Genomic DNA, 11,964 nt, shown 5'->3' with positions numbered 1-11,964 from the left:
ACTACACCAAGGACTGAAATACCCAGTGCAAACGAGGACCCCCTCCCTAAACTCATTGCACAGACACTCCAGCTGCTAGCTGGTAAGAGGCAAAAGGCTCTATGGTTAGCCCATTGCCCTGAGCCATCCAGTCCCTCCACACGTTCCCCGAGCACATCATCACTAGATACAGGTACAAAGTGAGCTGCTGCTCATTTCAAACAACAGCCGCGGGGTCGTTAGAATGATCTACAGTTTGCACATGGGAGCTTTGGGTTCGCTAACTAAGCCCATGTAAATGGAGTTAGCTCCAAGCAAACGTGTAGCTTGGATAACTATTTTTTTCCCCTCTAAGTGCTTTCCACAGCTATTATTTTGATTAGTAACTGTCTCTCCCTCAACCTCTTCCCAGTCCCCCCGCTCGCCCCTGGCTCTGCATTTCAGGGTCTGATCCCCCTCCCGCCGACACCACGCTGACTCTAGTGTGTTCTGTGGATTCTAATCCACACGGGAGGAAGCAAGAGTGGAATCAGGCCCTGGGCTCCTTCTTCAGACTGCGTCTAGAAGCGAGACAAAGGGGCAGGATTCCTTCCCTCCCTTCCGCTGGTATAGTCCCACCAAATCCAGCAGAGCATTACACCCGCGAGATCAGAATCGAGCCCGGAGTCTCTGCCAGCAGAATGCCTCATTATAATAAGCAGGGCTCAGCGCTAATGAGAAAAATCAGCCCAGTGGGGAAGCAGCAGGCTGCGTCTTGTGGAGAAAAGGTTCCTTCAGGACAAAGGGAAGCGTTTCATTAATAGATGGAGATTTTATGCTGTGCAGAGGCGGTACTGGGAGCTGGGGTTTGCTATTAAAATGGAGAGGAAAAAAAAGCCACCCCTTTTCCAGCGCGGAGCGGCATTTGCATTTGAGAGACAAAGCTGTGTTAGCCAACACACCAGCAACTCATGAACCGGAGAGGGATTCACAGCCTCTAGGCTGGGACCTGGCTCCCTCTGGCTCTGCATACTGAGTCGTTTTGGCCGCTCAATGGGCTGGGCTTCACTGCCATCGGGATCATAGCGGCATGGTGCGCAATGGATTCCAAGTCTATTGATAGCCCACTGGCTTCAACGGGAGCAGGAGGAGAATCATGGTAATCACAGCATCAGAAAAGTAGGACTGGAAGGGACCTCAAAAGGTCGTCTAGTCCTGTCCCCTGCACTCAAGGCAGGCCTATTTAATAGACCATTCCTGGCAGGTATTTGGATCACCTGTTCTTAAAAACCTCCAATGACAGAGATTCCACAACCTCCCTAGGCAATTTGTTCCAGTGCTCAGCTACCATCTGGACTTTCTCCAATTTGTCCACCTCTTTCCTGAAATGTGGCGCCCAGAACTGGACACAATACTCCACAATCACAATAAATCAACACAATAATCTGCACTCATATTGTACAGTTTAGCCAACCTGCTTTACAAAGCTGGGGCAGTGTCCTTCTCCCAACAGGGAAACTGAGGCCCAATATCCTCCCCCCCCCCCCCCCGGAGTCCTGGCTCGCAATTCTACCCGACTGCACCATCGCCCACTGGAGTGGGCTACGCTGATGTGGGACGTGTGTTTCATGGAACTTCCCACATGGAGTTCAGAGAGAAGTTTCTTTGCCTTGATTAGTTTCATACACCACTTAGCAAATTAGAACCACCACCAGGCACTAATCCCGGGCTGTTTTACAAACACTCCTGTCATTTCCTCCTTCCCACCTTGCTGATTATTCCCCTGCAGCTGAATAATTTGTTGACATTTCCTTCCCCTTCCCTTAGACAGTATCTGTGACCACAGCTACATCAGCCCAGCTTGCCATTACATTAGCTTGCACATGCTAAGCCGGCTGTGTCTGCTCGGTATTTGGAAGGGAGGCCTGCAGGGCGAAAACAGTGATTCCCAACGCCCCAGCATGGTACCAAGTGGGGGGGCAGGCTGTGGTTGTGTTTTTGGGACCAAGTTCTGGTGCTTATGGCAGAGTTATCAGTCCCACACACTCTGTATCTGTCATCGGCCAACCTAAATTGATCCTGTAGCTTCACCTGGCTTCAGTGTTCTCCTTCACTTCCTGTCTTCAATGACTGCGCGGCGTTCCTGAGCAGTGTTGCCTTCAGCCCCCGAGATAACTGCATCTCAGCTGTTGGTGAGACCATCCCGTATTGCAGTTACTACTTTGCATTTATCTAGCTCCTTCCCTGCTGAAAGGCCCAGTCCTGTCGAGTGCTACCAAGTCCTACCACTGTCCACGGCGCTCAATAAACAGGGCTCAGCATCTCCCTGGGTTGGGCCAGAAACAACCAGAGGCCAAGGGTATCTTCTCAAAGAGGCTGCTCTTTGGGTTCCTGAGCTGCTAGATCATGGGCTCCTAGACCTAGAACCTCAAAAGGTGTTTAGGCTCCTAACTTCCCCTGAAACCAATAGACGTCAGAGGCCTAAATACATTTGAGGATCTGGGCCCTTATTCCTAAAACATGGTGGGATCCTGCTTCAGAGTGTGATCAGACAGGCCATAGCTGCTGCCAGTTGTGTTTAGCCAGGGGGGATGTAACTAATTATCTCCAGGGCTGCTAGCTGAAGAGTAAATATCTTCGCCCCCTTTCATCTGTACCAGGTGGCAGTCTGAGATCAGAGGGGAAGGTGACTTACAGCTGGCGGGACAGCACTTCAAAAGGGGCCACCGATTTCACTGCTCAATGGCAAATGCAAATAGACGGGAATGGTTTTCTCCCACGGCCTCTGCAACAACTTTCGGGAGAGGGCTCAAGCCACAGCATTCAGATCTGGATCGCAGGCGCACTGATCAGTCTCTGATTTATCACCTAAAAGAATGGCTCAGGCCTGGGAAACTCCTTCAAATCCTCTGCAGTGCTAAGGACTTAGGCTATTACTGAGCAAGGCTGGATGTGACATGGTGGCAGCTCAGCATAGCCCATTACCTAGTCTGAGCCAGCCAACCCCCTGCCTCTCATTTCTATGCAGCTACAATGGAACGGGATACTGTGCGTGTCCCCCTACCAGTATCCCTTGTCTCGACTACCTTCCTTCTCGGCAGAGATGCACTGGATAGAGGGCTCCTTGTATTAGAAATACCTCATTAGAGAATTTCAAATGCGATGACCCAAAGAGCCACTAGGTGTCCTCAAAGCGGCACACTAAAGCAACCCCAAGACTGTCCCGCTTCTTTGCCAGGCCAAAGATTAGCACGGCAACTCGCTGGAATGGCTGGGAACTCAGTCCTGGCGACGCGGTGGGTTTGCTAGGCCCCTCTGCCCCCGGATTTCTGCATGCTGCTCCAGTGCTGCATTTTGGGCTATCGACTTGCCTTTGGGCTTCAAGATGTGACCCACGACCAAACAGCTTGAAAGCCCACATGGCACGTGACAGACCAGAGCAAAAGGCATCACAGTGCTGTAGGCCCATCACAGCCTATGATCCCAGAATCCACTGAAGTCTTGAGTCACCCTGGAGAGACTATCTGGCCCAGATTTCCACAGGCCTGGCAGGGAGCCTTCATTCCTGCCTCCCAACAAGAGTCTCATCTTTCTCCCTCTCCTTGACCTCGGAGGCAGAATCAGCCAGCTGCAATCAGTCCAGACTTCTGTTGCACTGCCTCTGACTCACTGGCACTGCTTGATCTAGGCCTTACCCCGAACACAGGGCCTGGATCCAAGTGATGAGTATTAAATCGGGCTGATCCCCCGGTTACAACGAACCCACGTCCAGGCTTTGCATTAGGGAGCTGGAGAGGATCCCAGAGGTTATTTTGCTGAACTAGGCCCCAAAGAGTTACATCACCATGGCAGCACGGAGTGCCCACCTCCTAGCGAGCAGGGAGTGTGGCCAGAGAGAATCTGCACCGCTGGGACTCATCTGCAGCAAATACTCCCCCCAGGAGCTGCAGCGTCAGGCTCAGGGAGATGAAACTGGATTATTGGCGCTGACTCGCAAAATGCCAACATCTCATTGTGATGGGCCCACTTCTCCCGGCAGAAAGCACAGCCACTGAGAGCCGGTCACATCACCCTCCCACTTTACACAGGTGCGAACAACTGCAAAGCGGCAGCCGCTGGATTTTACACCCTTTTTCTCCCTTCCTTGCCTCATTAAGTGCCCTCTGGTGTTCCCAACAATGTTCTGCATCCCCTCACTCTGCTAGCATCCGCCACAGCCTGGCAGCTGGTGTGCTGGGCAAGAGAAATGTATATTTTGTGCAACAGTTTAAAAAGGATTTTTTTTTCCAGTTTGTTTGAAATTTCTGTGATTTTTTTTAACAAAAATATGTAAATGAGATTTTTAAAGTTGTTCAAAAATTACAACGTTGTAACAACAAAGATTTCCCTGCTGTCACTAGGCCACACACTGGGAACTTCACAACAACTGCAAGGATAGAATTTAGGTGCTCATGGCTTAGAGCTCAAGTCCCTGCCATTTGGGAATTCCCATTATCTGCTAGCAGTATAGGGCCTATGACACAGCTGAGCCGTTCTGACTCTATCCAGGAGAGGGCAGTGATACACAGATGCACAGTACATGACACTATTCAGTAGGGAACAGTCCTGCACTGGGCTGAGAAGGGGCTGGACAAGATGTGCTCTTGGAGTGCTTTTCGATCCCTGGGTTATAGCAGGGCTTTGGTGTAGTTACCTTGGGAGGGCAGAGCTCCTGTGTCTCACGCAGCATCTGCTATGGGAAGACGGGAGGCCGATCAACAATGGCTTGGTTATCACCGGTTACAATCGGCTGTGGCTGCTGCGGTGCTGGGCTGGCTCTCTCCCTGCTCCCTGTAGTGTTGTGGGAACGTAATCTGGTGACGACCCCGCTGCCAGGCGTCTGCCCTCAGAGAGGGGGAGCAGCCCAGCAGAGGAACAAGCAGCTCACGTAGGGCGGGAGGCTAAGCAGCAAAGCACTGTGAATGGGCCGGACTTGGCGTGCCAGGAGCTCTGCAAGCACCTGTGTCTCCGCTCCTTTGGCTAATTGCAGCTACCTTTATGGATTGTTTCAAAGTGCTAAAACTACCTCAAGGCCCCATTTCCCTGGGCTTTCTTGGCCCTACGGTGGCACCAGTACCCCAACCACCCCACCCTGCCATGGCAACAACCCCCCATCCGTCCCCAGCCCTGTGGTGGCACAAATGCCCCAGAGGCCTTGTCCCCAGCCCCTCTCATCCATTGCCTGGCCCCTTAGCATCTCCAGTCACCGCTACTCGGAACATGTTAACAGTCACCCCGCGCTCTGCACTCCCAGCAGGCCTTTCATCCTAGAATCCTAAAGTAGCTACAAGTCCAAACAGCAGAAGGCCAGGGCGGTAGCAGCAAGGCTGAAACACCCTTCCATACCCACGGCTATAACCACCCAGCCGAGAAAATGGTGCTCAACCTCCCCTATTGCAGACAGGCCCAGTGATTGCTCTATGCTGGTACGAGTCACGTTTAAACATGACTTAGCTTGAGCCGCATGGATAGGGATTTCTTTCTGAGAACCGTGCAGGCCAGCCACCGGGAGAAGCACAAGGGCTGTTTTAGAACATGGTGACAGCACAGCTGGTAGGAGAAAACGAACTCCCCTTCTCTGTTCTGATCAGGGAAGCGCTCCCTGCTAGCGGCCGGCTTGTCCCATGGCTCTGCCCCGTGCGGTGTGGCCAGGGGATTAGCATGGGCAGCTATGTCTGGCTGCCCAGGGAGAGCCTGGCTTTGTTCTCATCGACAAAGCCTGTCCCCTGAGCGCTTGCCCCGTCACAAATAACGTTGACAACTACTGGGCTCTTTCAAAGGCAGGAAGCATGGAAGGGTCTTAGGCGGTTTATACCTGCGATTGGCTCTGGCTAAGCCAGGCAGCTTCCTCTCCCCAACCCCCCGCCCTGCAGCTACACCCTGGCTTGTTCTGCACAGGATGGGGAGGGATGTTCACTGGTAAATCCCAGTTTCCTCCAAGGCGAATGACTTTATTAAGGAATGTAGACAATAAGCCAGCGAGGCTGGGGGCTGCAGCAGCGTGAAGGCTGCCCTAGTGCAGGGCCTTCAATGTCAGTCTGTACGCTTGCTAGAGACAATAAGAATTTCCCAGGCTGGCTCCCCCTCCCTTTAGTCCATGTCCCAGCTTTGCAGCTCCCCAATTTGATCCCTCTGTAGCAGGGAGGAACCTACAGAATCTCACTGCAAAGAGCCTTTGCTCAGCGAATACAGGTTTTAATTGTGCTGCTGCTATGAGCAAGAATCGCAACCCATCCATCAAAGAGCATTTGGCCACAAACCACAGATACAAATTTAAACAAAACCAAGGAAAAGGAAGAGACCACTGTTGCATTCTGGCTTCTCTGTGGGACGCGTGTACGTAGAGGTGGGTCCAAAGCCATCCCCTAAACTTTCGGAGTGTTGGAAATCCAAAGTTAGCTCGGGGTCAAGGTTTTGCAAATGGTCTTTTATCTGTGAAGTGAACCAAAGTGAAATCCTGGATCTGAACACCCCGGAGCATCATGGGCATTAAAATCCCAACCTGGAACCAGATCTGAATGTTGCAGCTCGGCCCCATCTCTGTGTCAGAACGAGTGAAGGCAGATCTGCCTGTTCTATGCTAAATGCAGAATCATCCATTTGCTTCAAACAGTCCTCAAACTAGCCCTCCATGCCTCCATCTGTCAGAGCACACCCAGGAGTGCTGGCAACGCTTGGCTTCAGCTCCGGGCACAAGCAATGGGCAAAATCTACAAGTTAATGGGCAATGAAGTTGCTGTCAATCCAGACATGGACTGGCTCCTCTCTGGCTGACGGCGCTCACCATCCATTCTAGCTTATATGATTAGGAAGTTCCTCTGTAGCTCGCCAAGGGGTTCTGCGCTGGGAAGGATGTCTTGCACCCTGGGTGCTTGGCAAGCATAATGTCACAACAGAACAGGAAGGCTGGTTCCACCCAAACAATGGAGTCAGTGGGGTTTCTTTAACCAGCGTGTCTGGCTACATGGGGTTTTCATGTGAGCGCTGCAGCTCTGAGCCACGGTTAGAGAAGCATAGTAGAGTATGAGGACGTAGCCCTGGCATACCCTGATCTAAAGGGTCCTTTCCCAATGGCGGGGTACACGATGTTCTGACTCCATGGGGCGCTCTTCTCAGCCAAGCTCCTTCTTGGACCTTTGCAGGTGGTCAGAGTGGATCACCCCCAACCAAAGTGCTCCTCCTAGGCTGGTCAATCTCCCGCACTGCGGTACAAGGCTGGTGCATTCTTCAGCAATTCGGGGCTGGCATAGGACCGAGGGGTCCTGGATGGAGGTGGAGATGAAGGGGTGATGCCCCTGGGTACCAAGACTGGCTAATAGACGACCAGGAGCCCCTGCTGGCCAACAGCTTCAGAGTAGCGTTCGCTTCAGAGGTGTGCGCACGAGGGTGGGGTGCTGCCTACCTTCCCCGGGACGTCCTGTGAAGGCAGCTAGAGGTGCAGCAGGAGAGAGCAGGGTGCAAACTACGCAAGGCTGATCCTGACAGCATCACTGCCACTGCCACTTTCCCAGGATCTCAGAGCTGGACTTGCCAGGGGGTGGGAATTGGAAAGGGGGTGGCTAGGAGTCAGAGACGCACAGTGCCTCCACTGCATCACTCAAGCCCTGGTTCACTCCGCCAACGGCCAGCAGGCAGTTCTTCACCACGATGCTGGAGCAGGTGCAGCGGGGGGTCGGCATGGGTGGCAGGCTCTCCCATTTGTTCTTCCCTGGGTGGAAGGCTTCAGCTGACTCTAGGACCGTTGGCTGGTTCCCTGAAAGAGCCAAAGTGGGATGGCGGGGAGGGGGAGGAGGCAGGGAGGGGAGGGGAGGAAGAGCAAATGTGTTGTGGAGACAGGATAAATATATAAAAATAATGGGGGGAAAAATCAGATTTGATCAGAAAAGAAATTTGGGGCAATGATCCAAAAGCAGAAATGGCCTCATTCTGTCATCTCTTCCCCCCACCTCCCATGAGGATGCTACATAGAACAAAGACTTCTCTGGGTGGTCATGCAGAACCCAAGGTGATACCTGCCAGCTCCCGCTTCCAGTCTTGCTCACTCTGTTCTTTGTGTTAATCATACAAATAAAAACAACAGGAGTACTTGTGGCACCTTAGAGACTAACAAATTTATTAGAGCATAAGCTTTCGTGGACTACAGCCCACTTCATCCGAAGAAGTCCACAAAAGCTTATGCTCTAATAAATTTGTTAGTCTCTAAGGTGCCACAAGTACTCCTGTTCTTTTTGTGGATACAGACTAACATGGCTGCTACTCTGAAACAAATAAAAATAACACCTAGCTCTTATGTAGCACTTTTCAGCCATGTATCTCAAAGCAGCACTTTACAAGGGAGGCCAGTATTCTTAGCCCCACTGCGGGAAACTGAGGTACAGGAAGGGCAGCAACAAGAACTTGCATTGAATAATTTCTTTCTTTTCAAGTATTGCAGGACACAGAAACCAGAGCCTGCTGCCGCTTATAGTGACTGGTCTGCCCCCTGCTGTCCAAAATGGGTGACGACCTCTAGTCTCTGCAGCTGCACCAGGCGACACCCTTACCCTACAATAGCAACTGTGCCACACTAGCTCCTCAGGACCCACGATGCCCTTCGATGGAGTTGCTGTTTTGTACTCGTTAAGGCTGCAGTCAGCAGCTAGAAGGTGCCACGCAGTGAACCCCCTGCACCATCCCTCACAACTACCCAGGAAGAAACAACTACCATAAAGGATGGCTCCCAAACACCTAGCAGCGACAATATGAATTTGTGGGGCAGGGCGTGAACTCTTGCACAGGTGTCTCCGAACGGGAGTGGAAGCTCGCAGGTAACGCGTTACCCAGAACTTGAGGGAGGGCTGGAAAAGAGATTTGTACCTCACAAGCATCGCATGAGACAGAAGAAGATTTCAGCCTTGATTTTCATAAGTGACTAGTGATTTCGGATGGCTCCACTTTTGGGTGCCCAACTTAAGATACCCAAAAGAGGCTTCATTTTCAGAAGGCAGGTACTCAACAGAAAAATCAGGCCCCTTCCAGGGTCCTGTGCTGGGCAGCCAAAAATGCAGCCACCCAAAATCAACAGAGACCTGTGAAAGTCTTGCCCAATTCAGGTGAGATTTCCCAAAGTGCCTGAATGACACAGGAGACTAATGGGGAGATTTTCATAGCTTCGCGTGGCAGTTAGACACCTAGCTCCCGTTGAAAGTCAACCTGCCTTTGAAAATCTCCCTAAGGCTCACTGAAAGTTAATGGGATTTGGGCTCTGAAGTGCTTAAGTTACTTTTGAAAATGGGGCTTAGGCTCCTAAATCACTTCAGTGCTTTTGGAAAGGTTACCCTTCCCCTCCAGTTGTTCCTCACCTAGCCCCCCGGCCACGATGACCCTTCCTTTCAAGTAGCCAGCGACAAAGTCCGCTCGCCTTTTCTTTAGGAAGGAGGAGCGTTCCATCTTCATCCAGCCACCTGAGGAGAGAAAGGACAGACAGACGAACCGTGCTAAACTCGGCAGTTCACCACATTCCTGGTGAAACTCAGTGGTTTGTCGGGGAGTTTTGCTCAGAATCTTTGGTTCTGTTTGAACCCCAGACACAGAGTCAAAAGTCACTGGGAGGGGTACTAACTTCACACGGGGTGAAGTTAAAGATGGACCTGAGCCAAAATCCCAGCCAGGCACTGGGTATTTGAAATCTGAGCTCAGAAGAGGATATTGATTTTGCAAAAGGCCCTTGTCCTACCTTTACAACAGGCAGAACTGAACCTTGGATCCAAACTGTGGGCTGCTGGAAAATCTGGATTCAGATTTTACAGCCTGTGCCCATCTCCAGAAAGTTGGCATGAACATCCCCTCCCTCGCCAAGCAAAACTCTTGCATTTCACACTAGCCCAGACACACCGGCAAGCCAGGGGAAACCAAGGCCCTGCTTGGGGTTTCCTTACTGAAGGGAGAACAGCTGAGATTCAATGTGCTCCATGCAGATCTTACCTGTGTACAAACAGGTGCAGCACAACTGAACCAAACCCTGCTGGCCTCTCCACCTCCATAAAGCCTGTTTGCCAGGCATTGCCCTGGCTTGTATAAGCCTATGTCACAGCTGGCCAGGGTCTCTCAGGGCAGTGTCCAGGAGAGAGTTTGGTATTAGAGCCAGCTGCCTGGACAATGGGTTTGCCACCCGCAGACTGCATGGCTAGTTTGTTTTTTTACTATTGATGGCATTCCTTCTGCAGAGCTGGGTGCAAGCAATCCGCAGTCAATCCTGCAGGAGGCAGCGTGCCTCGACCCTCAACAAAGCCAATGGGAGCTGCAGATCCCTCTGAGCCCACCTATGTATAGCTCTAGCTATGTGTCTTTAAGCCTTTGTTGACTTAAAAGATATTGTTCTTCATATCACACACGCGCCTCACCTGCAAGCATTGGACCTCACGGGCACCCACCTTGCTCAATGTCAAACACATCCACAGTCTTCATGAACTTGGGCTGCCGGTACAGCCTGCCCTGCCGCAACCCCCCGAGACTGAAGAGGTTGTTCTCCGTGGGCACGAAGCTGGAGAAGGCCCTTTTGCTGGGGATGCTGGGGAACTTGGTCCATGACCTGGTCTCTGTGTCAAAGACCTCGAAGGCATTGATGGCGTATTTGGACTGCCTCCCACCTGGGACAGACATGGGGACAGAAGCATCCCAGGGCAGTTTGTCAGTTAGCTGCCTCCAGGCTCTGGGAGAAGCACAGACTAACTGGGAGTAACTTACCTGGCAGTTGAAATGAGTGTGGCAGGTTTCAGACAATACAGAACCATACGACGGAACTTAGGTAACCACCTTATTATTATTTCCCTTATCCTCCCTCCTCTGCTTTCATCTGCCACACTCACTGGATGTGTCTTAGTCTTAAATTAGATTGCAAGCAAGGCTGGTCAGAAACCTTCCATCCAAAACGGTTTTTCAATGGAAAATTGGGTTTTCAACTAAATGAAAAATATCAGGAACAGTGTCAGCTTTCTGTGGAAAATTTTGATTTTTTTCATCGAAAAACCGAACACCCAAACCCCAAAACATTTGTAATCTGAAACGTTGCTGCAGTGCCTCATGGGTGCTGTAGTTCAGGTGCCTCATGCTCCCATTCTCCTCTATAGGCTAAGCTCCCTGGCTGGACTACATCTCCTATGATGCACCACAGCCAGGGACTCCTCTAACAGAGGAGAAACTGTGGTGCATCATGGGAGATGTGATCTGACCATGGAGGCCAGCGTATAGAGTGGAAAAGGAAAGAAATCCCATTTTCTGAGCATTTTTCTCTAACTGGAAGCTCTTTGGGGGCAGGGACTGTCTCTTCCTAGGTGTGTGTACAGCACCTAGCACAATGGACCCCTGATCCTAAGAGGGACCTTTGGTTGCTACAGCAATACAAATTAATAATAATGGTAATAAGCCCAGTTACCAATGGAGTTGACCATCTATCCAAAGCCACTGTCTCAGCTGTTGGCAGGGGTTGACTGGGCCATAGAGATTAAACTCTCCTCTTGCCCCTGGGGGGGGGGGGAATCCCCTCCGGTCAGGGATGAGGCACAGGGGCAGGGCAGTGAATGGGAGAAGCTTGTCCGTGCCAGCCCTGTAGCTAAACAGAGACCATCAGCTTCCAGAGCTGTCAGTACAGCACATTTCACCAGCACTTATTCTCACCAAGCAACCTTTAAAAATCAATAAATAAACGAATCACTCAGTTCCCTGAACAAGGTTAAAAATGTGATTTGATGTGTGTGGCGCTCCTTGCCGCACAGCTATCATGGAGCCCAGCTGCTCTAGGACGACAGCACATGGAAACGTCACTGCCACGAAGCCGGGGGGTGCAGGGGAAGGTCAGCCCTAGGGGGGAAGAGTCAACGACAGGAAGTGGGAAGACAACATCTGAGGCTTTCAGGAGGTTAGCGGTGGGATAGGGCTGTACAAAAGCCAGTGGCTGAGATTTTCAGAACAGCCTAATAATGATTATTA

The 11,964-nt window shown here is 51.4% G+C and overlaps 1 protein-coding gene across 10 annotated transcripts in view; it reads right to left on the bottom strand.

The window, feature by feature from the left end:
- Positions 1-6,168: 6,168 nt before the first annotated feature.
- The window catches only part of KLHDC8A (kelch domain containing 8A), a 38,199-nt gene continuing 32,403 nt past the window's right edge, over positions 6,169-11,964 (bottom strand). For 9 of the 10 annotated variants that reach the window (XM_034767172.1, XM_034767179.1, XM_034767178.1 and 6 more), the window contains 3 exons: positions 10,410-10,625; positions 9,339-9,440; positions 7,557-7,750 (listed from right to left, as the gene is read on the bottom strand). In XM_034767172.1, coding sequence (XP_034623063.1) covers positions 7,557-7,750; positions 9,339-9,440; positions 10,410-10,625 — 512 coding nt within the window. Of the gene's footprint in view, positions 7,751-9,338; positions 9,441-10,409; positions 10,626-11,964 lie in introns of all 10 variants that reach the window. The other variant, XM_034767180.1, reaches the window with a different exon arrangement.

The sequence above is a fragment of the Trachemys scripta genome, chromosome 4, assembly GCF_013100865.1.
Source record: "Trachemys scripta elegans isolate TJP31775 chromosome 4, CAS_Tse_1.0, whole genome shotgun sequence".
Lineage (NCBI taxonomy): Eukaryota > Metazoa > Chordata > Testudines > Emydidae > Trachemys > Trachemys scripta.
This window is presented reverse-complemented; position numbering and strand designations above follow the sequence as displayed.